This window comes from Pezoporus wallicus, unplaced genomic scaffold, assembly GCF_028554395.1.
Source record: "Pezoporus wallicus isolate ANWC-B61680 ecotype Strahan unplaced genomic scaffold, APGP_CSIRO_Pwel_v1 contig_8042, whole genome shotgun sequence".
NCBI lineage: Eukaryota > Metazoa > Chordata > Aves > Psittaciformes > Psittacidae > Pezoporus > Pezoporus wallicus.
In genome coordinates, this window is record NW_026639380.1 from 2,604,796 (window position 1) to 2,628,550 (window position 23,755).

Here is a 23,755-nt window from a genome sequence, read left to right on the forward strand (position 1 = left end):
AAGGGAAATATAACCCCCATTTTCAAGAAGGGGAAAATGGACGACCCGGGGAATCACAGACCAGTCAGTCTCACCTCTGTGCCTGGCAAAAATCTTGGAGCAGATTCTCCTGGATGGCATGCTAAGGCACATGAAAAACAACAAGGTGCTTGGTGACAGCCAGCATGGCTTCACTAAGGGGAAATCCTGCCTGACCAATTTGGTGGCCTTCTATGATGGGGCTACAGAACTGATGGACAGGGGTAGAGCAGTTGAGGTCATCTACCTGGACTTGTGCAAAGCGTTCGACACTGTCCCACACGACATCCTTGTCTCTAAATTGGAGAGGCATCACTTTGATGGATGGACCACTCGGTGGATAAAGAACTGGCTGGATGGCCGCATGCAAGGAGTTGTCTTCAATGGCTCAGTGTCCGGCTGGAGACCAGGAACGAATGGTGTCCCTCAGGGATTGGTGTTGGGACCAGTCTTGTTCAACATCTTTGTCGCTGACATGGACAGTGGGATTGAGTGCGCCCTCAGCAAGTTTGCCAATGACACCAAGCTGTGTGGTTCGGTTGATACCCTGGAGGGAAGGAATGCCATCCAGAGGGACCTCGACACGCTTGTGAGGTGGGCTGATGCCAACCTCATGAAGTTTAACCATGCCAAGTGCAAGGTCCTACACCTGGGTCACAGCAATCCCAGGCACAGCTACAGGTTGGGCAGAGAAGAGATTCAGAGCAGCCCTGCGGAGAAGGACTTGAGGGTGTTGGTGGATGAGAAAATGAACATGAGCCGGCTTCAGTGTGCGCTTGCAGCCCAGAAAGCCAACCGTATCCTGGGCTGCATCAAAAGGAGTGTGACCAGCAGGTCGAAGGAGGTGATCCTGCCCCTCTACTCTGCTCTCATGAGACCTCACCTGGGGTATTGTGTGCAGTTCTGGTGTCCTCGACATAAAAAGGACATGGAACTGTTGGAAGAAGTCCAGAGGAGGGCCACGAGGATGATCAGGGGACTGGAGCACCTCCCGTATGAAGACAGACTGAGGAAGTTGGAGCTGTTCATTCTGGAGAAGAGAAGGCTGTGTGGAGACCTCATAGCAGCCTCCCAGTGTCTGAAGGGGGCCTATAAGGATGCTGGGGAGGGACTCTTCATTAGGGACTGTAGTGACAGGACAGGCGGTAATGGGTTAAAACAAGGGAAGTTTAGATTGGATATAAGGAAGAAATTCTTTACTGTAAGGGTGGTGAGGCACTAGAATGTGTTGCCCAAGGAATTTGTGAATGCACCATCCCTGGCGGTGTTCAAGGCCAGGCTGAACAGAGCCTTGGGTGAGATGGTTTAGTGTGAGGTGTCCCTGCCCACGGCAGGGGGGTTGGAACTAGCTGCTTTTAAGGTCCTTTCCAGCCCTAACTATTCTATGGTTCTATGATTCAATGAATTCATGCTGGTATAAACTTAAGCATCTGCAACAATAGGGTAACAATAATTCCTACAATTTAGCTAGACATGGTGTGAGGAACCACTTCCATTTATTTATTCTGAACCTTCTGTCTGTTACTAGTTTCATCCAACAATCCTCCATTCTTGTACTGAGGGAAAGGACATTCATCTCCTGTCCACCCAGTTTGATATACCACTTATCTTTATAAATGCTCCTGCAGTGTAAAAACAAAACTCTGATTTTCTATTTAGTTTTTGGTATAGCAGATTAAAATCAATTTTCTCTATCTTGGATGATCAAATTAAGCAACAAGAAGTAGCCTGCCTTTTTCACAGCATGCTCTGCTATTCTACAGCTTCCAGATAAGACTGTTGATTTATGTACAAGGTGTTGCCTCCATTCTCTAAATTTGAATGCTCAAGTTAAGATTTTTGTGCACTCTCTGACTGGCCTTTCAGGCTTATTTTTTTTATAAAACAGGGAGTGGGATTTCCATAACATCAGCAGTCCTGACTCAGACACACAAGGAGCACATCTGTGGAGGGAGAACGTGTCATTTTTCATATGATCTGTTTTCTCACTATAACCACACTGTGACAGACAGGCATGAAAACTCTACAATCTTCAGTCACCTTCTGGCTCTGTGCAGAAAGTCTTGCCCTGTCAAACCCACAGGGGACAGTTGTTTGCCTGATAGTCAGAAGACCATTTAAAGGCTGGGAGTTTATTCTCAGTGGTCATTGTACCTCCAGAAAGATAAGAACAAAATGTGAACGTGCTCCAAACTGATTTGTGCTCCAATCATGCAGTAACTAGTATTTTTGTTCTACCAGCTGACAGCAGGCCAGAGAAGGTCTGCCTAGCAGGGGATTATACGATGTCTTTAAGAGACATAGCACCAAACAACTTTTGCACAATATGGCAGATGCAAGTTGAAACAATCCAGGATGAATGTGTTGCAGCCTAAGGTTCAGGCATGATTTATATAATTGCCCAGCAGTCCCTTTCCAGAGCCCACTGGAAAATCCAAAGGAGTGTCATATTGCGATATTTCTGAGTACCTCTACCAAGACAATGAGTACCTTCAATTTTCCCTGTCTTCATTTCTGTGTTAGAAGAAGTCAGCAATCTGCAGGATCTCATTCTCATACTAAAATGGTGATATTCTTACCACAGGCAGCTGGACTCTGGACTAGTATTTAAACAAAATTTTACATCTCCAAAAATAATATAGCTGAATAACCACATGCTAAAGAATTATATATTTTGATAATTGTTTTAAGGGGAGAGGTATTATTTGTATTTTCTTGTGTCATCTGAGTCCTGGAAAGCCCTCTTGTGCTGAGTGCTATACACACACTGTACAGAAGGAGCATCTTGCCATATGTAACAGTATAGTTAACATAGTTAACTGTTAACCACAGAGAAGATATTTGTGTTTGTAAGTGGGCAAAAGAAGCAGTAAGACATCTCTGGGAGGTATGGGGGACAGTGGTTTTGGGGTGCAGCCAGCTGAAGCTCAGCCACTCTCTTTAGACATCACACTTGAAGAGAGACCAGCAAAAGGTTCCCAATACTCAGCTATGTTATGGGAGTTCCCTAAAATGAAATTTCAGTTCCCACTGTTGTCAGTGCTAATGCGACTGCACAACATGTGGTCCTGTAACCACCATCTTTCTCCTTCATGTTGTGAAACCCAGTGCTTTAGACATAGCTTCCAGATGAAAAGACTATTTTTAAGTTTTCTTAAGGACCATATTTGATAGATTTCACATTTTAGAGACTAGAATTTCTTACAGTCAGTGAACTTTTGCTGAATATCCAGAGTCCTGAGGTAACCCCATCTCCCTCGCCACAGATGTCTGCCCACAGCTGCCCTGGGACACTGGCCAGGGAGTCAGGGAGTCTGGGAAGCCCCAGCCTTCAGTGACACTGATACCTGGCTTTGCTGTTGGTATTAGGGCAGAGGCAGCTTAGCTGTTCCCACATCTGAGCAGCTTCCTGTTGACTAAAGGACTGGGAAGAAAAAAGGATTTCATCTGATTCAAACTGAAACCCAATTCTGAAAAAGATGAATTTTGCTGTTAGCAGGAAACCCCCTTTCTTGGCTGTTCTCACTTGGAATTAGATCCTTGGGTCCACTCCTCTTACGATGCTTGTGCTATTTGAATTCCATTGTTGCAGTACACAAAGGAGATGTATAAAGACAGTTGATTATAATGATCAATGTCAATGGGAACTGCAGAAAGAAATTATCTGCATCTCAGTTACTAATGTGTCTCCAAACATTTTCATTTGGTTTCTCCTATCTTAAGCCTCTTCTATGACCACAGACTCTACCACATTATCAGGTAGCCCTTGAGGTCTGCCTTCTACCTCATCAAATTTTCAGGTCTTCTTTATTATATACTGTGCATATTTCAAATGTCATCACCATAGAGAATACAGCACAATATGAGTGCGAGTTTCGAGGAGAGAACACCCTCACTCCTCCTAGCACTGCTAATGAGGGTATTAAAGGAGTTTTTCTGTGACCTCTGAACTTCAGACTGGCTGTCAGCTGCTGTACTGTGCTTAGTTTGGTTTGAAAAAAAGCAATTCAGTTAAATCCACCCATAGGTGATAGCCATGTAGAGAGCTTGGCTTTTAAATGCTTAGCACATGGAAAGCAGATATTTTCTAGGACAGAAAAGGTCTAGCTGCAAGGACTCCCTGGTGAAGGGGGCATGGGCTATGAGGTGCTGAGGGACAGTGAGGCAGGAATTTGGCAGACATCACTGAATAGTTTCAACCAGAGCTAAAAAGAGGTGTGAGAGGGATGGTTCTGAAGCTCTCATTTATAGAAAGAGGAAAGCACCTTTCAATCTTTCATGGCCAAATCAGACTTTTCTTAATCCTTGTAAAACTTCCCACCCACAGAGTGGAGGTTGTCAGCTTCTAAGGCAAGGACTCTTCCTTTGCCCTCTCCCTCTGCTGAGCTGCGCTCCTCACCTTTTCATCCTCCCAGCCATAGTCAAGATTTCTTGGGTTTCCTGAAGGAGGTCATCATCATGGGCACACAGCAGTATACGTGAAGGCTAAGAAGAGCACAGAGAGTCAGAGAAGAGATTCAGAATAACCATGCTTATTTATAGGCAGAATGACACATATGGGAAGTGAGTGAAACAGACGATCATTAAGGGTGCAGAAGGGCACCCCTCAGCCCATCTTCTAAATAATGGGAAAGATGATACAGAAATTTTGAAGGGAACTATCCCTTTAGAGAAGCCCTTACATTCACCCAATGAAAAAGGCATTGCTATTTAAGCACATTCTCCTTCAGCCCACTTCTGGATCTGAATGCACAGCATGTTTGAACCTCCATTTGTGAGAAGAAATAGCGTCACAGACACAGGTACCATCCTGGACACCAGTATGGGGGTAAATGTCAATTTTCACAGTGCAAACAGACATGAAAAACAAAAGAATGGCTGTGTTTCTGTTTTTAAGGAAGAAACTAGCATCTTCACTGAGTCTGAGACTACAGCTGCAGGGTACAAGAGCATCAAGTATCCTTCTCATGAAGTTTGCTAAGATCAATAATGATAAATCGATCATGTGTTAAAGCAAGCATGGCAGTGGAGAAGTAGCCTTTGTTGTCACAGCTGCCCAGAGACAGGCACTGGTCAAACAGATACCAAAAATCACTGACTTCACTGCAGTTTGGGTATCCATAGAACTCGAAGGCTTGGATGGCCTTGTGAATAACTCCATGTGCTGTTTGAATGAAACCAGTTTGCAGAATGGCTGTGGACACCTAAAATGCTATTTTGCTTGTGAGAGATTATGGTTAGTGACCTGTTGAGCTTCACATGGCACTTCAAGATGAGTTGCTGTCTGTAATAATGAAAAAGTCCCGGCAACGCCTGATGGCAGAAGGCAGTAAAGGTGTCCCTTCACATGGAACAAATTTTCCTCCAGTGCAGTTCAGGCCATCCTGAAGGCAATGCGGTCATTCAAATTCAAATTCATCTCCTGCAGCCAAGGCCACACAATGACCTTGGGCAAGAGAGTCGCAGGGGTAAGGACATCCAGGCACATGCAGATGCAGAGTTACTGCGCTGCTCTGCAGAAGAGGCAGGCTGCAGAGTACTGAGATGCTGTGGTGTAAATCAACAAAATGTGAGCAAGTTAGCACCAAGCAGCTGGCTGGCTAACCAGAGGTAACTGTTTACATGGAAGAACTTGTTTAATGTCTCATTTTGAGCTATTGGTAACTCCAAAATGTGAAGGTCTTGGAGGTGAATCACATGCATTTTGCCTTGGGGATAATTGTAGCTGCTTTCATAAACAGGCGAATGAATGAAAGCAAATACATGAGACATTACAGTGGCACATTGCAAAATTTTTATTTAACAACAGTTTGATTTAAAAAACCCAGAGTTAGTTGGGGTGTTATGCAGTGCAAATGCTCCATTTATTATGTACTTTCCTGGAAACCCAAGTTGTCAACATAAAAATTCTAAAAGGCTTCCTTCCACTTTAGTTTCTCCTACTGTTGTAATTCTGTCTTCTATTTATAGAGCCTTCCACTGATATACACACTATCTTATTTGGAAGCTTAACAACAGAGACAACATAGTGGAAACGGCTCTTTAACTAGAGGCTTCTGAGTGGCGGAAGACAGTAACAGAAGGATGAGTGTTGGCCTTTGTTTACTGGAAGCAATTAAAACCTTGGTGATGTCCCCCTGCATCTGCTCAGCTGCTTCTGGAAGCAAGAATAGTTCTTAGTGGAGTACACATTTCCTTTGAAAATGAAAGAGACCAATTACTGAACACAGTACTAAGATGTCAGTGATTCCCCTTCCTCGGTCATGCAAGTGATTTTTTTTTTTCACATATTATTTCCTCCCTTCCTGCTCCCATACTATTCATTAGGCTTTGAACCTTCTTGTTTTCTCAAATTGGCAAGGTTCTGCCATTTATCTGGCTACAAGTTACCTCAGAACTGTGGTGTGAGGCTCATCAGCACAGTATTTCAAACCTTTCTAACAGAAAAAAACACTTCACACTCTTAAACCACTTCTTTTTTCAGGTTATTTTTTTCTGTCAGTATTTTCAGCTTTAACATCATGTGAATGAAAATGAAGAAATGAAGGACTCTTGCCCTCATGATGCTTGTTTCTGCTCCCAACAAAGGTACATGACTGCATCATCTTCTATGTATTTTGTCAACAGGACTGAGCCTAAGGATTTTGATAAAACACGTTACCACCCACTAAAATTAATAATGGCACTGGATACCAAAATTGGTAAACAATTTATGTTTTGGTTTTGTGTTGCATTATAATTTCCTGATCATCATCTGTGTGTGTGTGTCATGGTTTAGACAATGCACTATTCATGATATGTTGAAACTCTCATTCCTCTGTCTCCCCTTTCACAGTTCTCCAGTATCTGTCATTCTCTTTCCCTCTGGAAATAACCTACTTATGATGTTATAACTAATATATATACATTTTCATATAAATATTTTATATATCTTGAATTGTCCAGATAATATGTATTTACTTATATCCTTACCAACTCTTCTTACTTTGCATTTAAATTTGGAATATGATGCTTATCTATGTTTCTAGATACTCTAGTTACTCTGATAACAACTTGTAAGTCTTGCATATGAACCAAAACATTTTGCACAGGTGTTCCCTTTAGCAAGAGGGTCCTTCAGCAAGACTTAACAATTGTAGGTTAATCTCACTCTCATAACCACTACATAAACTTAATTTTCGTGAAAGGAACACAAACCAGAGAGACAGAAGTAAGGATCGACAATTTAAGACATGGCATCTTTTTACTACTTGTGTAACTCTAACTGCAAAGAGAGAACTGTCTGTATAAAATGTCAGAATGTAACAAAGTGAATGCAACCTGCACAGAAAAAGACATAGCAGCAGAAAATATTGAAAAGGCAGTTGCAATAGCAATTAAGTTTAATGAGAACTGCTAACAACACTGTCAGTAACTGAAAAGTTCTCAATGGCAGACTAGCAAGTGGAAGCACCTGTGTAAAACAGCTGTAGAATAAATCCAAACAGGAAATGCAGGTGTTTGATCCTATTTGATTTTGGGGACATATGCTGGGAAATTATAATGTGGATGGATGGCAAAACACCATCAAAATTTTATTATCCTAAAAATTTGCCTTGGCATTTTTACTGGGAAAGAAATTTTAGGAAAAATTATAGCCAACACTAACTTCTTACAATGGATGTTTTGTTTGGGTACTGGCAGAAAGATAAAAAAAAAAATGTATTTCATACCTGTGCCCTTTTGACACACTGTTTGGAAAGCTTTGCTTTACCTGGCCTTGAAATATTGCACAGAAAGATATAGTACATTTTCATGAACGCTGAGGGTACACCAGTGATGTTCCCATTCAGGGATGACAAAAGTAGACCATTCTCAGAGATCTTGGAAAGGCTGGGTGATGCTGATTTAAACATTGGTTGACAGAAATGGAAGTTGAATGCTACAAGCTGAGCAGGAGATACTAGATCTAGGAGAAATATTCATTTATTATTGATTACTAATTTATCTGCAGAAAAAGAAATTAAACAAAGTTACATCGATATGATCCTGGGTTTTGAAAATCTTGTGTCCAGTCTGGCTGCTGAAACAATCTTCAGAGCTGTATGGTAGAAAAATATAAGCAGGACACAAGAGGCTAGTTACAACAGTTTGAATATCTCAGGGATCAGAGAAAGCAGACAGCTGTGCCAAGAGTCTCTGGTAACACCAGGCAAAACTGCCAAATGATACTTCCAAGCAAGTCCATAAGTCAAGACTTCTTCAGAAGTAGATCAATGACTAAAGATCTGTAGCTTATGCTCTCAGCACCTCAACTAAAAGTGAATGGCAATACAACCAAACCAAAAAAGGGCCAAGCACCAGTATGAAGAGCATCCTGTTTCTGCCTATGAGATACACATTGGCACACAGACAGATGCAAACCATGACTTGCAGTGAGAGGTCAGCAAGCACTTCTACTTTCAGTTGCAGTTGTAGGAGTGACAACCGGAATACAAGACTTCAGCAGTATCCAGCATTCTGTCTGCAGTTTTTGCCACAACTGAAATTAAGCTCAGATCCTGGCATTTTAGCAGCAATTGTGGTGAGGAAAACTTTACTTTTCTTGAAAGGCATGGGTCACTGTCCTACATAGTGAGCCCATGTGTATAGAGTGGAGAGGTTTCAGAGTTTCTAATGCAAGGCCTCCATTTTGAACTGGCCTTTGGCCGGTTATCTCTGAACTTGACTGGAGAGAAACTGGTCATTGACAAGTTGTCCTCCTTTACTCCATATCCGGTGTCTAGCAGTTTTGTAGGAAATAAAATTGGTGTTGTGAAAAGAATGATTTAGAAGCTGAAAAAAAATCAAACTTAAGTCCTTATTTGGCTGCACTGATTATGTGACCACACTCTTCAACTTTTAGCTATCATGTGCAGAAATATCATTGGTAACACAGGACTACCAACAGAGTCAAAGTTTCCTGACTCTAGCAATACCCCCAAAATTAAAAATATCAGCAGTATACTTATAAACATTGTGAGGTTCTTAAATAGAAAATGTTGTAAGACACTGAGTCAAATACTCATGAAGTGGGAAGTGTACTAATGCTGTGTAATGAACACTTCAAGGTCAGGCATGCTTTCTCCTTATATATGGACAGTTAGGTACCTTTGGCACCTATTTGGCACCTAAACCATCTTCTCATTTCTTTGTTCTGGTGGTTAACTTCTATTTCAGTGCAAAGCTGGTGTGGCACTGCAGGAAGGAATTTTTCTAAATAACCTTGTTACTTTGGTGACAGCTATTACCCCTGCTTATAAATCTTGTATTCCATATGAAAACATTTTGCAAGGTCTTGTCCTTAGCAACAGGTGTGTGCATGTGAAGAGTGCTTCAGAAAGATTTATCTACATAAACTTTATTTTCAAAGACAGGCAGTTGAACTGTAGAAAGACAGAAATAAGAAACACAAATTTAATGAAGTTACAGACTCTTGAATAATTCTAACTGAAAAGAATAAACTTGCAAGAACCATCTGAAATATGAACACTGAAGCATAATTCAGAGTTCGTTCTGTCTCTTCAAGGGCTTAAAAATAAAGATAAGGATTGCTACTTTAAGTAGAAAATTAATTAGAAAAAAGTAGGATTTCTTCTTTAAGAAAGAAGACTTTCTACTTAAAGTTTCCCAAAGTAGATTTGGGAAAGTTTTTTTATCAGAGATTATTACAATAAAATGACAAGAAATTACAGAAATAATAAAGCAAAGCAGGACTATTTATCTGGAAGTTGTCAAATACTAACCCCTTGCCATTCTTTCCAGATTGATTCCCGTTATTTGTGATTCAGATGGATTTGAACTACACTTGAAACAAATTTATAGAAATGTTGCTAACTAGAAGAAAGAGTGAAAACAGGGCTAGGCCTAACTTTCTAAAAGTCATGATTGTTTATGCTGTGTTGGTTTTGCACAGTGCTGGAAACTTTACATTTGAGGGATGTTTCTAGAAATGCATAAAGGGGAAGAAATGGCTGGGTTTTGTGCTCCATAACTTGTGTGCTATTTGCTAGAATTAAAAGAGTGGAGTTTTTGTGGGAAAATTACAGTTGGGAACTCAGGTTTGCACAGATGATTTGGGGCTGTGAGGCCCATTTGTGCAGACTCTTGCCTGGAGCAAGGTTCCAATGAGGGCTGTCCAGGGTTGAAAACAATATGCTGTTGGAAGGACAGTGGGATATAGCTCATACTTTACATGTTACTTTTGTTTGCATTGTATGAAAGCAATATGCTGTGGGAAGGGCAGTGGGATATAGCTCATACTTTACATGTTACTTTTGTTTGCATCGTACATTAAAAATATGATGAGCTTGTTTTATGTGTGAGCAGGAGGCCCCACCTTCACGACAGTACTACTGCACACTACTTCAGGTGACTATCATTTGTTGTCAGCAAAAATAAAAATGACCTGATTGGCAGAGGAACCTGTGAGGTGGTAAATGGTATCTGGTTTTCTGTCTTTTGACTAAAATATGCTCTTGCCTTTAAATAAAGAACACAAAACCTGCAAGGCGTTTTCTGAAATACGCTGATAAATTATCTCATGAAAACAGGGTAGCTTGTCAACTTATTATACTATGCAAAAGAGAGAAGGAATAAGAAATAACAAACAACAATCAATGGAACAAGTTATACTCACTAGATAGAATACTCTAGTACTCTACTCAATTAAGTTCATGTCACATCCAATCTTACCATTTATTCTGCTTGCAGGAAATGAGAACATACTAATGGGATGTATCTACATCTGTGCAAGCTAGCAATTACCTTGGCTATTAGTAGACACATAGAGTATACACTGAATGTTCTTTTCTTGCACTGTAGTTCCATAAGACATCCAAAAAACATTACAAAAAAACATTCCAGGTTAAGTACAAAAAATACAAATCCTAAGATTTCTATTTTATTTTTGGGCCATAGGTCAGCAAGCTTCTATTAACTGTTACAGTATTACACTTTTTAAAGTAAAATTAAGGACTGAACTACTTTGAGTTGTTGGATTACTGAGTAAAAGGATAAACAGTTCATATGAATACCATATCATGCCTTGTTGCATTTTCTCAGATGATGTCAAAAAAACCCATCCTCCTTTCCCAGCTCCTCTGCAGCCTACCCAGGCCATCTCGGGGGGTGTCTGCCTGCAGGCTAATTGTTCGGGAACAACTCTCAAACCAGAGTTTATTTCAGTACCTTATGAAGGAATCCAGGTAGAAAGGGTGGTGTGTATTTCATAAGAGACATCTCCCCCTGTATCGAAGAGGAAGTGTGAAATAACCTTGAATGGCCAGGATACAATGTATCAAAACATCAGCTTCAAGAAACTAGCACAGTACAGGGTACGCAGGTCAGGTGGATGCTATAAAACTGTTGTCAGTAGTATGTCCCAGAACACTGAAATGGTTTGTCTGGATTTATGCACTGTATGCTTCCATACAAATTGTGGCTTTTAGAGGATTTTTGTTGGCTTAAACTGATGTTGGATGCAGTTGAGGTCCCCCCAGTCTTTAAATGGACACAAGATTTGGACTCTCCTGTATAATGTTATATAACAATTCTTACTTGAGCCTTAAAGCAAATCTCTAAGGACATGTAATGTACAACTAGCATCAAACAATCTGGGGCAGTAGCCAAGTAGGAAAGAAACTCAGAAAAATACAATAACCACTTGGTTTGCAACCCAGGCTTTCAAGCAAATTAATTTACTTTTAGAGAGTGCCCCTGTCTCAGTGCTCTTGTCAGCCTTTTGAAATAGATGGTTGTTAGTTGAAATATGTTTCAGTTTCAGATTAAGGCTGTCTAGTCAGATGGCAAGCTGTTCCCAAGACAGAAGAGCTCTGTCTTCAGTGTCTGCTGCTGTTTTCCTACTAAGGTAATCCTCAGAGCCTCCATATGGGTAAACTCCCACCAAAGGAGGGCTGTTCCTTTATCCATTGACAGTACCATCTCTTAGGCAACTGTCTGTATATCATATTTTAATTACATAATATTTAATGATTTATGTTAGATTGTTGACAATTTCTTCATTGTATCACCGTATTTGAATTTTGGAGGCAAAGTCCTTGAGGAAGAATAAATTAGTAGTCTTATGTCTTTATTATATCAGGATTTTATTAGCTGCAGTAAAAACAAAAAAGTCTAGTTTTGTAAAATGACTGCCATTTAAACATCAACTTTCTGAAATTACAGTATCACACATAACAAGCTATAGTGTCAATTCAGTAAGTAATCCAGAGGCATCTATGTAAAGATTTCTGGTTACTGGTGTTCTTTAAACATCAAACTGCTGTGAGTACCAGACTCCTGTTTCCCTTGTGTATTATGGGATGCTCCTCCCACAGCTGTGGAAGCCTGTTTACTCCATCACTTTCGGTTAGTGGAGAACATATTCAGGCTGTGATAATGAACCCACTCAGTAAAAGTGATCCTGAGAGAAATTCTTCGGTCAGTTTTACAGATATTAAGTGTAAAGACTGAGATGATTTTTATATTTAATTAAACAGAAGCAAAATAGAAAGCATAACAAACAATCCACCCTCCAAATACTGAGCTGAAGTTTTGTAATTTAAGAGCAGCAAGAATAGTTTCTCATTGCTGCTGTTTGTTTTCATATAGTGCTTCTATTGGTGTTTTTCAGCCTTTAAGGATCTTAGAAGCATGTTTACATTCCCTTTTCCTCTTGATGTTTCATTTACAACTGGTGTATTTGCAGAGAAAGTATCCCTTTACTAACCAGAAAGCAAAGTTTTAATCTGAGAAACTTCATCTGGGTTTTCTTGAATGCACAGGGTTTGCTCAGTAGTCGTCCCTAAGAGAAGGTCTGGCAGCACATTTGGTAAGCTTTAGACTTTCATACTGTCTGCATAGAATAATGTTCCTCCTCCTTTTCATGGTCTCTGAAGCGCTGCATCTTTGTTTGAATACATTCCCTTTTTCTTCTCCTGTGAGATAACTCACACTGCTCTAGTTCCTTTTCTTCTCTTTTCCTCAGCAAAACTGTTTCAAGTGGCACAGTTTGCTGTTAAACAAAAAGGATCCAACAGGTGACAAGTAATGTCTACGCTCACAGCCAACTATCCCTTAATTTATAATTTATTTTCTTTCCAAAGAGAATTATCTAGGTTGGACAGTGTAGGAGAAAAACAAAAACCTGCTTTAGATCAAGACTGTTCTTCTTGTCTACAAGGAGTTTCTGGTGCTCTGTGCACCCACATCTCCCAGTCGGTAGGCAAATATACTGCAGCAAATACTACCAAGATCTTAAAAAGGACCCATCATGCTTGATATCAATACAAACAAGAGCTCATTACCTTACTGAGTTGGAGTTTTTAAAATAAGATCCAAAATTATAGCCTTTGCTAAACCATAGATTAACTAAATATAACATCATTTAAAACAGGTCTGGGCTGGGATCCTGTGGTTTGAGTACTTTCACATCTGGGGTAAATCTGAATGTATAGATTAATTTAATTTCTCACCCCCACTTCAGTTGTGATGATTCTGTGCACTGTAGAAAGAGACACAGCTGTATCGAAGAGATATAGATTCTGATGTGCCACTATGTTTATTTAGGATGCATTAATTAAAGGTGTTATTTCACAGCATTTCAGCACAGTTTAATACAATTTCATTAAATGGTTCTCAGAATTAAACCTGAATAAACATACAGTTTAAACATACATATTAAAATAATGCCCTTCATTAGGGCATGGTGCAATTAGAGATGTAATTTAAAGATGAAGAGCAGAGATATTCCTCTCACTGTATGAAGAAGTGCTTTCCCATTTGAAATCTTACATAAAAACTACATTTAGGAAGATCTGCTATTCTCAGAGGGTTTAATTAAAACCTGCAGAAAATAACAGAATGTAACAGAACAAATGTAGACTGCACAGAGCCAGAGTTTCCTGACTTTATCAATAGCCCAAATATAAAAAAAACCCCGAACTTTAAGTCTTTATAAACATTGTAAGGTTCTCAAATAGAAAACATTTTATGATGGGGCTCAAATATTCGCAGATTTTGAGAAGTGTACTAATGCTGTGTAATGAACACTTCAAGGTGAGGCATGCTTTCTATTTATATGTGAAGAGTTAAGTACCTTTGCCATACTTTCTAATTTCTTTGTCTTGGTGGTTAACTTCCATTTCAGTGCAGAAGCTTTGCCGGAGTTCTCTTTAAGTTCAGTGGGACTTATTCTGTTGAGAAGGACTCTTACATCCTTAACAATACCAAATTTCCTTCTTAGTTCATTGTCTTTTTCCTGAAGTGCTTCTTTCCCATTTCTTTTTCGCAAGCCCTCTTCAGATAGGAATGCAGTCTTGCTGAGGAACTGAAACAAGAAAAAGTAGAAACTGACTATCTGAAAGTGAGTGTTGGATAGTCACTTTCCTCCCTCCCCAGTTTATCTTCACACATTGTTTCTACAGCCTTCCCTACTTCAGGGATATGGCTTTTCATGAAGAATTTAATTCAGAAGGGAGCTTGCAAGCCAGCCCTTCTCTCTTCTTTCACTGTTACTTTAAAAGGTGATTATGATGGCACTCAGCACCTGTTTCAGAAACCCCACCTTCTCCCTTGGGAAGTTTTTTGACATTATGCTAAATTCAGCCCTGTTTTTCTCTAAATTGCAAGAGGCTGCTCCCATTGAGCACAGTGCTTTTGTCCTGTTCAAATACTGAAAAAATCTTGATATATGTCAAGATGGATTTTTTTTCTCAGCATTGTTTAATTATACTTTTTTAACTGTAAAGTCTTGATGACCTGCAAGGTCTACTTTGATTTATCTACAGTGACTATGTCCACTGGAGTTGCTTGGCTTCTCCAAAAAATTGAAATCAAAACCGTTTCACTTATCTTACACAGCACTCAACCTGTTATAAATATGCTGAATAATGCACTTTATATTCATCTATATCCAAGGGGAAAATTACTGTCCATACACAGACATTCAACTGATCATCATATATTACTACCTGTTGCTTTTTCCCAGTAGAAGGTGAGCACTGCTTGGGCTGAGAGATGGTAGTCATACTGTATGAAGAGAAATGTGTTGCATTTGAAGTTTTATTTTGGTTTTGGGGGGTAGCAAAGGTTGTAAGACATCTTTCTTTCTGTTTTATATCATATTGTCCTGACAGCAGCGAGTGTGGAACTTCAGTCGTTACGTCACGGATAACACTGCATGTAATGAGCCAAGCTGTGGTCTTCCTAAGCAACATATCACAGCCATGTACTTCCATTTCTGCTGGCAGAGCTTCATGCCCCATTGCATACAGAAGGTGGACTTTCCCATTACATATCACTAGAGCATTTCCCTTAAAGAGAGGAATTTCCAGTTGCTCTTCAGTAGGACATTCGGACAAAGGTGGTACAATATAAGTATTCTTATTCTTATTTTTGGTATTGGTCAGTGATTTTAAAATTTCTGAAACAACACTGCTAGATGACTTTACAAGAAGAGGATATGATCTTCCTGTACTTCCATCTAGCTCTTCTTGTGCAAGCTGATTGACTGGGGTTATACGGGAACATATCACATCTTCAATCATTACATCAGGACTAGAACAGTGTCTTGTTAAGGTTGGACTCATTGGTATTAAGTACTTTGGAAAATTGTTCCAAATAGGGCTGGAAGCATCTTTCATCCTTATTACTGGCCATACATAAGTTACAGCTGGCATTTCTGTAGCTTGCCTTAGCTCAAAGATATTTTTAGCTCTGGCTGACATTAGTTCCTGCAGTTTAGGTGGGAAAGAAGAAAGAGGTATTGTTGCTATTCTGGCTTGAGGTGGTATCTCTACATCATGTTTTAAAATCTGTGCTCGAGGTTCTTCCATAACCTTAAAAAGTTCAGAGATTCCTGAAACCGATGCTGTGTCTTCTTGGCCAACATGAGTTAGTGAGAGGCATCTTTGCAGAGGGTGATTTTCAACTGAGGCTTCATTACTGTGAGCATGAAGAGCTGTTGAGAAATTCCCTCTCTCAGCAGAGGTCATGCCAGCATTTTCCAGCATGTCAAAACTTCTGGTAGAAAAATCTCCTCCACTCTCCAATTGCTGATACTTTAGCATCAAAGATGTAGTATTTGGCTTCTGTCTTCAGAAAAGCATTACGGTTTGACTTAAACTATTTTGTTTAGACAGACAAGCTACTGTGATCAGGCAGTTGCATGTGTCGGCAAGGCTTCCAGAAGAAGGAGTGCAGTAGGAGTTTCAGTAGGTCTCACCTATATTTATCTCTTTCCCAACGGGCTTCATTCAAGCAGCCTGGCACACTTAAAATAAAAGCTGATATAAATTAAAATGTGATTATACACTTGTAAATGCACAGAGCGATTTTTTTTTTCCCCAAGTTAACTTTATTTAACTCAGAATAAATAAATTAAAAGACAGTAATATATTTGTGATTTAACATTAACTAAAGCTCATCTAGCCATAAGGATTTTTCTGCAGTAATGATTTGTTGTGAGATACTTCCATTCTTGAATTAAATTGGAGTAAGTTTCTGCTTGCTTCAATAGGAATTTGCCCAACAGTACAAACTGATGATTTTGTGCTATCAGCACAGGATCTACTTTGTTTAGATGTACTACTCCCTCACGTAAGAAGCTGCAAATGTACAAATAAATCAAGCTTAGATACTTATCCAACACTTATCAAAACCTGCTAAGCACAAGTTTAATTGTAAAATGCTAAAGAACTAGAAGTAAGTAGTTGAATTTACAGTAAAAGGAAAGACAAAATTTAAATTTGTATGATGAGAAAGGCAAAGACTCTGAGATGGATTAAAAACAAATTAATTTTTAATTAAGTGATCCTATTCCAATGGTTATGTTCTCCCAGGAATAACCTACTTACTTTAGACTTGATTTTATAGAAAGAAAACATAAACACATTACTTGCATGTCAATCACACAACTCTAAGGTGTTTCTTAGCCTCCCTCAATACGCAAAACCACAAATATAAAATAAATATCAAAAACCTGAGTATCAAAACCAAATTTTTGCCTCTGTAACTAAAGAGGTTCTACTATTTAACTTACAAAAAGAAATGTAATATAGATGAGTTCAGCAAGGCTCTGTTCAGGATCATGTTAATTAACCTTCCCAAGTCCCTTTGACTAGTAAAAATATACAAACTGAAAAATAAAATTAACAGTTTCTCCTCATCTAAGCCATACCTTGCATTTATGATGCATGTATCTAGATGTAATCATGTAATTCCAGGGGTCTAATAAAGAAAAATTAGAAATATTTATATGGATTGTCAACAAATTATTTGAATAATTGCACATATAATATAAGACCTTCTGTAAAAGCAGATTTTTTTTCTGTAAATACAGTTTTTTTCTTTGATTTCTCTCATGAGTGTTTTTCTGTTTGTTTGTTTTCCACTTCTGGTTTTAGGGATTCTATCCAGCATTGCCATGTGATAAGGCCAGGACAGGTCTCCTGCCCCAGAAAGTCTGTTACTGGCCTCTGCATTAGCCTTTGCACTCTTTCCATTTGCCATTACTACTGCTCCATTAAATATTCATCTTCTGCTGTGCAGCCAAAGGAATGGTTCCTCCATAGTGATTGCTAAGTAATAAGGAATTTACTATGATCTTTCCAGCAATGGGAGACTTCCCTCAATATCCCTAAACAAAACTAAACCAATCCCAAAGACAATAATTGTTGACATATACCTTAAAAAACAAAAAGCCTCAGAAACCTAGAAACACAGCAATTAAACCGAAATAAAAAAGGAAAGAAGAAAGGTTTGTGGTTTAGAGGCAGAGTAATCCTGATTAACTGTGAAATCAGCTGAGATAGCTGTGGAAGAGAAACTCTCCTTGATGCTCAGAAGCCTCAGTCTCTACTGTGAAGGCTCTGAACTGATTGATGTAGTGACAGGGCTCATTGCCATGGTCTCAAATTTTCCACTCTCTGTGTGCCATTTAAAGACTTCCTAGGTAGCTGTCACTGCCAACCAAATCTCACCAAAAGGACATAAAGCAAACAAAATTTGCTTTACAAATCTGAACTACTGTGTCACTGTTGCAGGCAAGTTTCTCGAGTTCAGACTGTCAAGGTGGCTCAGAGCAGTGCAAGCTGCCCCGTTCTTCTTGCAGGTACCCAAAACCCTTGTGAATATGAGCACTGTTTGCCAGCAAACACAGGCGAGCATATTTTGCGCCACTACACTGAACAGTGCATTTTTTGCTATGTTCATCATAGAGGTGCCACAGGGGATGACAGGGAATGTAACTTAGATCTCTGCCAAATTTTCACTGTACTGATGGTGCTAACCTTGTGGCCTATGAGCTTGGTATGACTCACCATAACAATTATTTTGACCTATAACCTGCTCCTGGTAGCTTCAGTCCTGGGAACCATGAAGGAGGCAGTGGCAGGTCTAGTGAAATATTTGTTAGTGGCAGCATACTCCCAGCCACTATCTTTCCAGCGCAATTCAGGAGTACTCCAGGACGTGTATACATATATGCAGCACACACTGCACGTGAATTAAGCCTAGGACTCAGATCCAGGCATGTCTCCATGCACCAATTTTTCAGTCATCTTGGGCATATTTATCTCTTCCACTGCCTTTGGAAGACATTCTGGGTTTTGTTTGGCCAGAAAATCTGGCCATCAGTTCCCTGTGGTGTCCCTCAGAATTAAAAAAGCAAAAGCTTAGGTGCCTGACTGTGGTGAATCTAAAATAAGACCACTCTAAGAATCTCATGCATGACTGAGGACTATGTTAATGCACGTATTACATTAATTAATGATGTCTTCAGTCCTAACTCTTTGCCATGCACAGCAACCAGTAGACTGACCTTATCTATCAGCACTGGAAGAATCACAGAGGCTCAACTCCAGCATTTTATTGACTGTAAATATCAAATCACACTAATGAAAAATGTACTGTACCTTACAGTTCTGGCAGTGCACATCCTACTGTGCAGCAGTGAGTGCAGTTGTGTTATTTTGTTAGTCCTTGAGCTTCAGAGATAACCACTTGTGTCATTGATCTCAAGGTCCACAATGCTTTAAAGCAGAACCTCAGACTTAGGAAATAAGCAGCATAGATTGCTTTACTACTTCTAGTTTATTTATACAAACTTTTTGATATGAAGTGATCTTACAATCTAAATCTTATCATTGTGACCATTGTCCTGGCTTCATCAGAAATGAAGGCAGCAAAGAATCTTAAGAGAACTTACAAAATATTAAAATTCAAATATTTTTCCTTATTTTTGAGAGAAATGTGAATATGAACATTGCGACTGTGAATTCATAGAAACATTTATGTTCTAATTAGCTCATCACTTGTAAAACTTTGGCTTGGCATTTTAATTTGGTTATAACAGTGTGTTTTTTTCACATAGCAACAATTCGGGGGAGATTCCAAGGCTATCCCTGAGAAAAGCTGCATTTCCTGAAATACAGGCATGACTGCTGCTAGCGTGGCATAGACTGGTTTTGCCTGGGCTTGATCTAATGTATAGCCAAAGTGCCTTTCAGTTGTTAAGTACCCTTATTTCAACACTAGTTCTACATGGAGGGTCACACAAGTCTGTAAAGGAAGTGTCTAGGACTTTGTAGTGTATGTTACAAAATACAGGTAACTTAATGACCTGTACATATATATTTGCTATACGGTTTAACATATATAGTTCCTTCCCTTTTGCAACAGGTGGCCTGCATTTTGGCTATCAAAAATGCTGCAATGTTCAGGAAGAAATCAGTTTGGAGTGCTACTAAAATGGAAAAATATTTTGGTCTTAGTACACTGTTGTAGCAGTTCTTTCAGTTTCTTAAATTGTAGGCAACTGTTTTGGTGAAGTCCTGTTTTCTGAGAAGCGAGCGTTAGTATGCAGGTTAGCAACCTCAAAGGGGCCATGTTTTTCTTATAGCAATCCCTCCTCCAGGAATTGAACGTGAACAGTGTATGTATATCGTAATGGAAAACACCTTGTGTGTCGAAGTCTGAACTGGTCTTCTGTCCTACCTCCAAAGGCTATGAGGACCCTCATAGTTTTCATATCTCCAATAACCTCGATGCCCCTTCTGTAGCTGAGGTACCTCTCCCTGGCTCTTTAAGAAAGGCTATGACTCCTGCACAGAAATGTGTATTAACTGATGCCCCTTCTGTAGCTGAGGTACCTCTTGCTGGCTCTTTAAGCAAGGCTATGACTCCTGCACAGAAATGTGTATTAACTGATGCCCTTTCTGTAGCTGAGGTACCTCTCGCTGGCTGTTTAGGCAAGGCTCTGACTCCCGCACAGAAATGCGTATTAAACTTAGCGGCAGACGTGTGTGTGGTGGAGGGGACGGGGGCACCAGACATGCTTTACTTACAGCTCGACGGTGCTAGTGAGCGTTTACAGGAGCTGACAATCACCTCATCAAACGCACCATCCTACTGCAACACCTGTCAACCGCCACGCAGCCCCGCGGGCGCGTGGACGCCAACTGCCACCGGTACCCCGGGCTCTTTGGCGCCAACCGCCGCCCGCAGGCGCTCGAGCTGTGTGCCCTGCAGGGCTGTACTGCCCCAACAACCCCACTAGCTTCCCCCTCTGCTCACCATCTCTCCCCGCTTTGGGGCCAAGCCTTCCCTGCGGCTTGTACCGTGGCAGAAACGCCGGAGTCCTGGCGTCCAGGTCCATCCTGCCTCCGCAAGGCCGCAGCATACAGGTCCTCCCGGCCCGGGGCTGGCAGCCTCCCTTGCGGCTCACCCGGCTCTCACACGAGGCCCCCACACTGCCTGCGGGTGGTGCTCCCTCCTCCAGCCCTCCCCTACGCGGCCGACTGCATTTCCCCTCAGGCCGAGGGCACTCGCCTCCACCGTTAGAGGCATCATTCTCCAGCCAGGCCCTCACCGCGTGCAGAGGAGAGACATCACTCATCCCAAACCTGCCTCCTGACCTTTCCTCAGTGCCGTTTGCTTCCCATTGCCAGGCAGCGTTCAGCAGACAGAGCAAAAGCGCATCACTGCAGCAGAGGTGAGTGCTGAGTCCTCCATACTGGGCACGCCAGGGCTGCACAGGGGCAGACAACAGCCCGCTGCCACCCCAGCCTGTGCCAGCCTTCCTTGCTTTGAAGAAGTGCTCAAGGCCACAAGCACTGCCTGCTCGAACCCTTGGTGAGAGTCTGCTCCCACAAAGGGGCTATGATACATGACAGCCATGTACCAGGGCCTTCCCCACAGGCCAGGCAGGCCTCACTGTGAGGGAACTCCCCCAGCCCAGCAGGGAGAAGTGGGTCTGTGATCTCTGCTGCTCTGCCACACTGGGAACAGTGCCAGGAAGCATGTGAGTAAGCAGCCAGTTTAATCTGGAACGCTTTAATCAGGTATTCACAGAAGCAGAGGATCAGTTAATAGGGTCTCTTGTGATCATATAGTCTCACCCTTATACAGCACAAGAGTTTATGCAACGAGTTGTGGACTGGTTTGCTCCCAGTGTGATGGGCTTTGAAATAGCCTACAGTTTCAGAAAGTGCTGGAAATAAGCAAGCTGCTTTACTGTTCCCATCCAGTTAGTAGCTCCTCTTGGAAAACTGCTCAGGGCAGAGTCAAACATTTTGTTTAATGGGTGAAATAAAGCTAGAGAAATATAAACCAGAGTGTCGTGGTTTAAACCCAGTCAGGTAACTCGTTCACTCACTCCCCCCCTTCTTTCCCTCCCCCTACTCCCGGAGGGACGGAGAGGAGAATCAAAAAGAATGCAACTCTCACGGGTTGAGATAAGAACAGTTTAGTAACTAAGGTATAACACAAATCACCACCGCTGCTACCAATAATAACAATGATAAAGGAAATAACAAGGGAAGAGAATACATCACCTCACCACCAGCCAACCGATAACTCGCCCCCCCCAGCCCAACCAAGCCCTGACCTACACCTCCTCCAACCCCACAGTCTCCCAGTCCTTCCGGCTAACTCCCAGTTACCTCCTGGCCATGACGTGCTGTGGTATGGAATACCTCTTTGGCTAGCTTGGGTCAGGTGTCCTGTCTCTGCTTCCTCCCGGCTTCCCCTCCTCCTTGGCAGAGCATGAGGCTCACAAAGTCCTTGTCCAAACCAAAACATCCTTGTTATCAGCTCTGTTCCAGAGCTGAAAGTCAAAACACTGCACTGCACCAGCTACCAAGAAGGAGAAACATGACTGCTACTGCTGAACCCAGGACACCAGAGATATAAAGTGGCTGGTGAGACGAATTATGAAGATAACCACCTGGTGCTCCATGTCTGAAAGTCTAACCACCTTTACTGAATTTTTCCAGCAGTCATTAGGTTAAATTCAACCTGTAACAATGAATTTCCTGGGCTTGTTCACTGGCAGCCAGCTCCTGCCAAGGACTTCTACATTCAGGCAGTGGACATATTTCGTACCTGTCATATGAGGTGAACACCTGCTGCCTCTGGCTGCCCATTTCTGTAAGGCTGCTGATGTTCAGTATTTGTTTTTTTCTTAGTGTCTAAGGATGCCTGAGAGATCAAGGCCGCTTCCAGTCAGGTAATAAAAAGTTAGCCCTTGCCCCAGAGAGCTTATGAAGCAGAATCTTCAGAGAGGGAATAAGGACTTTTTTCCCTGTTCCTGCTGACCTACAGAGTTTTGCTGAAATGACATCCCACTGTGATACAGACAGGAGCAAGGAGCATAAACATGTGGCTCTAGCAAGATGCAACTGCTTTATTGTGGCCAGCCCCAGGAATGACTGTGACCTTCAGCACTGCCTCCAAGGACATTCAACATTAGCCACTTACGTGCTTATCAGCAGATGGGGATGAAAATCAGAGGAAAGGAAGGCATGGGCTGAAAGACAAGGTAAGAACAAAGTGAACTGACAGTTTTGCTTTTCCCTCACATCTCCTCTTTGCCAGCAGCTTTTATGTTTGCGCTCAGAGACAGTGAAAGTAAAGGAGGAGAAACACTCTGGCTGACTGTGATCTGCCTACCTACAGCTTTCAAAAGTAAAAAGAAGTATTTTAGAGAAGATGAGAGCTGTGGTAGAGAAGGATGCAGAGATGTTAACCCTAGGTAGAGATATCTAATTGGGGATCAAAAGCGCAGTGGGTGTTCATATTATTTACTCATGCGTGTGTGTGTGTAGGAGGGAGGAATGTAATGCGGGGCAAAATTGTCTGTACATAATTCCCTCATGAAAAAAAAGAGTAGCTTGGCCCTTCACTGTACTGGAACTTTTGCTACCTCTCAGCTGCTGCCTATCCCTTTAAGTAGAAATTTGGTACCCTTCCTCTGGCATTGCCTTTTCTTACATCCCGCAAAGCTGAATCCTGTCTTTTAATGCTACTCAAAGCTCAGTTCAGTCAGTCACAAATGAGAAAGGGAGATGTGGCAGGAGGTTGTGTGAAGATATTTGAAAACCATTTTGCTATAACCCTTGGAAATGCTAGTTGGTGCAATCCTGGCTCATAGATTCTCTTTCCCCAGTCGTAGAACTTGGTACTTATCCTCCTGTAATCATTCATGACCTTGCATCTTTGTCAAAAATTTACTTTAGAAGAAGGAAGAAGCAAAGAAATGTCAAGAGTTTCTCCGCTGAGTTCCTATGACTATGGGTTCTTCTGGTAAAAGGGCTGCAAACCAGAAGGCTGTGTTCATTACCTGCTCACAGCTTGGAAGGAGGGGAGAAGGTTTCAATAGCAGCACTCAATCTGCCTTTTTCACATTGATTTTGGAACTTGCTAATGAGTTAGGAAATAG

At 41.2% G+C, this 23,755-nt stretch overlaps 1 protein-coding gene and 1 long non-coding RNA gene across 5 annotated transcripts in view; one reads left to right on the forward strand and one right to left on the reverse strand.

Annotated features, from left to right (window-relative positions):
- Nucleotides 1–12,126: 12,126 nt before the first annotated feature.
- LOC130602029 (ligand-dependent nuclear receptor-interacting factor 1-like) lies at nt 12,127–17,785 on the reverse strand. Of its 3 annotated transcripts, XM_057414527.1 has the most exons (5): nt 17,723–17,785; nt 17,216–17,265; nt 15,009–16,322; nt 14,135–14,365; nt 12,127–13,051 (listed from the first exon to the last, which is right to left on the reverse strand). In XM_057414527.1, the coding sequence occupies exons 3-5, from the start codon at nt 16,104–16,106 to the stop codon at nt 12,884–12,886; spliced, it is 1,497 nt and encodes a 498-aa protein (XP_057270510.1). In that variant the 5' UTR covers nt 16,107–16,322; nt 17,216–17,265; nt 17,723–17,785; the 3' UTR covers nt 12,127–12,883. The 3 variants fall into 3 exon arrangements, 2 of the variants coding, with proteins under 2 accessions (XP_057270510.1, XP_057270511.1); XM_057414528.1 differs by lacking the exon at nt 17,723–17,785 and having other exon boundaries at nt 15,009–16,309; nt 17,216–17,262; XR_008972801.1 differs by lacking the exons at nt 15,009–16,322; nt 17,216–17,265; nt 17,723–17,785 and having other exon boundaries at nt 13,512–14,806.
- A 4,483-nt stretch (nt 17,786–22,268) lies between these two features.
- Nucleotides 22,269–23,755, forward strand: part of LOC130602000 (uncharacterized) — a 56,542-nt gene continuing 55,055 nt past the window's right edge. For both annotated transcript variants that reach the window (XR_008972793.1, XR_008972792.1), the window contains exon 1: nt 22,269–22,855. This is a non-coding gene — a long non-coding RNA (uncharacterized LOC130602000). The remainder of the gene's footprint in view (nt 22,856–23,755) is intronic.